This window comes from Loa loa, assembly GCF_000183805.2.
Source record: "Loa loa unplaced genomic scaffold supercont3.986, whole genome shotgun sequence".
Classification (NCBI taxonomy): Eukaryota; Metazoa; Nematoda; class Chromadorea; order Rhabditida; family Onchocercidae; genus Loa; species Loa loa.
Window position 1 is genome coordinate 4808 of NW_018109166.1, and position 1295 is coordinate 6102.

General features: G+C 24.6%; 1 protein-coding gene across 1 annotated transcript in view; it reads left to right on the forward strand.

Annotated features, from left to right (window-relative positions):
• LOAG_19033 (UPF0577 protein) overlaps positions 1-1170 on the forward strand; it is a gene marked incomplete at both ends in the record, with an annotated part of 5491 nt that extends 4321 nt beyond the window's left edge. The window contains 4 exons of the mRNA XM_020451689.1: positions 35-142; positions 233-471; positions 619-740; positions 1002-1170. Coding sequence (XP_020304509.1) covers positions 35-142; positions 233-471; positions 619-740; positions 1002-1170 — 638 coding nt within the window. The remainder of the gene's footprint in view (positions 1-34; positions 143-232; positions 472-618; positions 741-1001) is intronic.
• Positions 1171-1295: the final 125 nt, after the last annotated feature.

Genomic DNA, 1295 nt, shown 5'->3' on the forward strand with positions numbered 1-1295 from the left:
AAAGAAAGTGGAATCATATCATTTTCATTTTCAGAATGTCATAGATGTCCAGTTGATACATTACCAAATTATGGTTATCATTACATTATTTGGAATACACTTCCACCAAATATGTTCACTAAATGTGAATATATTGTTGAAGGTATGCATCATTATTTCAATTTTCATTGATTAAAGTAAATTAATTAGAATTTAAATTTAAAATTTGAATTCTTTGTTCCATTTTTTTAAGGTGATTCAATGAGTTGTACAATTGATAATGCATGGATACCATCTGGAAGTATGATACAAACTTCATCAACACAAGAGAAAGGCATTGCACTCGAACTTGGCTTACAAATTCATGATGGCTTTTCAAATCCATTGCTTGCATTTGATGAACCAACATCATCACATAATCCAATTGCGCATATTACATTTGATTTTGAAATGAAATGTGTGGATGATAGTTGTGTGCTATATTTTATTGAAGTTTGTTTAATAAATATTTTTTTTTTACAAAATTTTCAAAATTTAAATTTATATATGCTATAAAATATTTTGCATGTAATTTTTTTATAAAATGATAATGATTTTTGATTATTTTTTTAATTATTCCTTTTTTTTTCTTCTTTTTAGAATACACCATCACAATCCTACTATCGTATTCTTGCGGATTTTAGTGGTACTCAACATTATCAATCATTTTCCTATCCAATTGTTTCACCAAATCCAACACAATTTTTATTCGTTTTTATAAGGTATGGAAATTTTGATTTTCAATGTTAAATATTTTATTACTATTATTATTAAATAAACAAGAAATAAGAAATAAATTTTGTACAATTAGAAATTAACGAAAATAAATGAATAACGGAAATGGAATAAATTAAATATAGGTGAAAATTATACAATGGAAATGAAATAAATTAAGCATAGCTAAAATTAAATGACAAATAAGGATTAAAATTTATGTAATTTTAAAAATTAATAATTTACTAACTTATATAATGATTTTAAAGATCACGAAGTTCAACAAAAGAGGATGTCATAACAGATCGAGCATTCATTTATCGGATTAATGTCACCAATGTTGGTGACCAATCAGGTGGTGCATCAACATGCTTACAATGTCCAAAATATAATGGGAAATGTATACATTGTTTAGCTGGTGAATACATCACTGAAACAGTAAAAAATTTTAATTCATCCTTTTTCTTTTTCCATTTCCATTTTCAATTCTTTAAGTTTATTCGGTTCCAAATATTTTCTTTTTTTCTTTTTTTCTTTTTCTAATTTTTATTTGTCTAAATTAG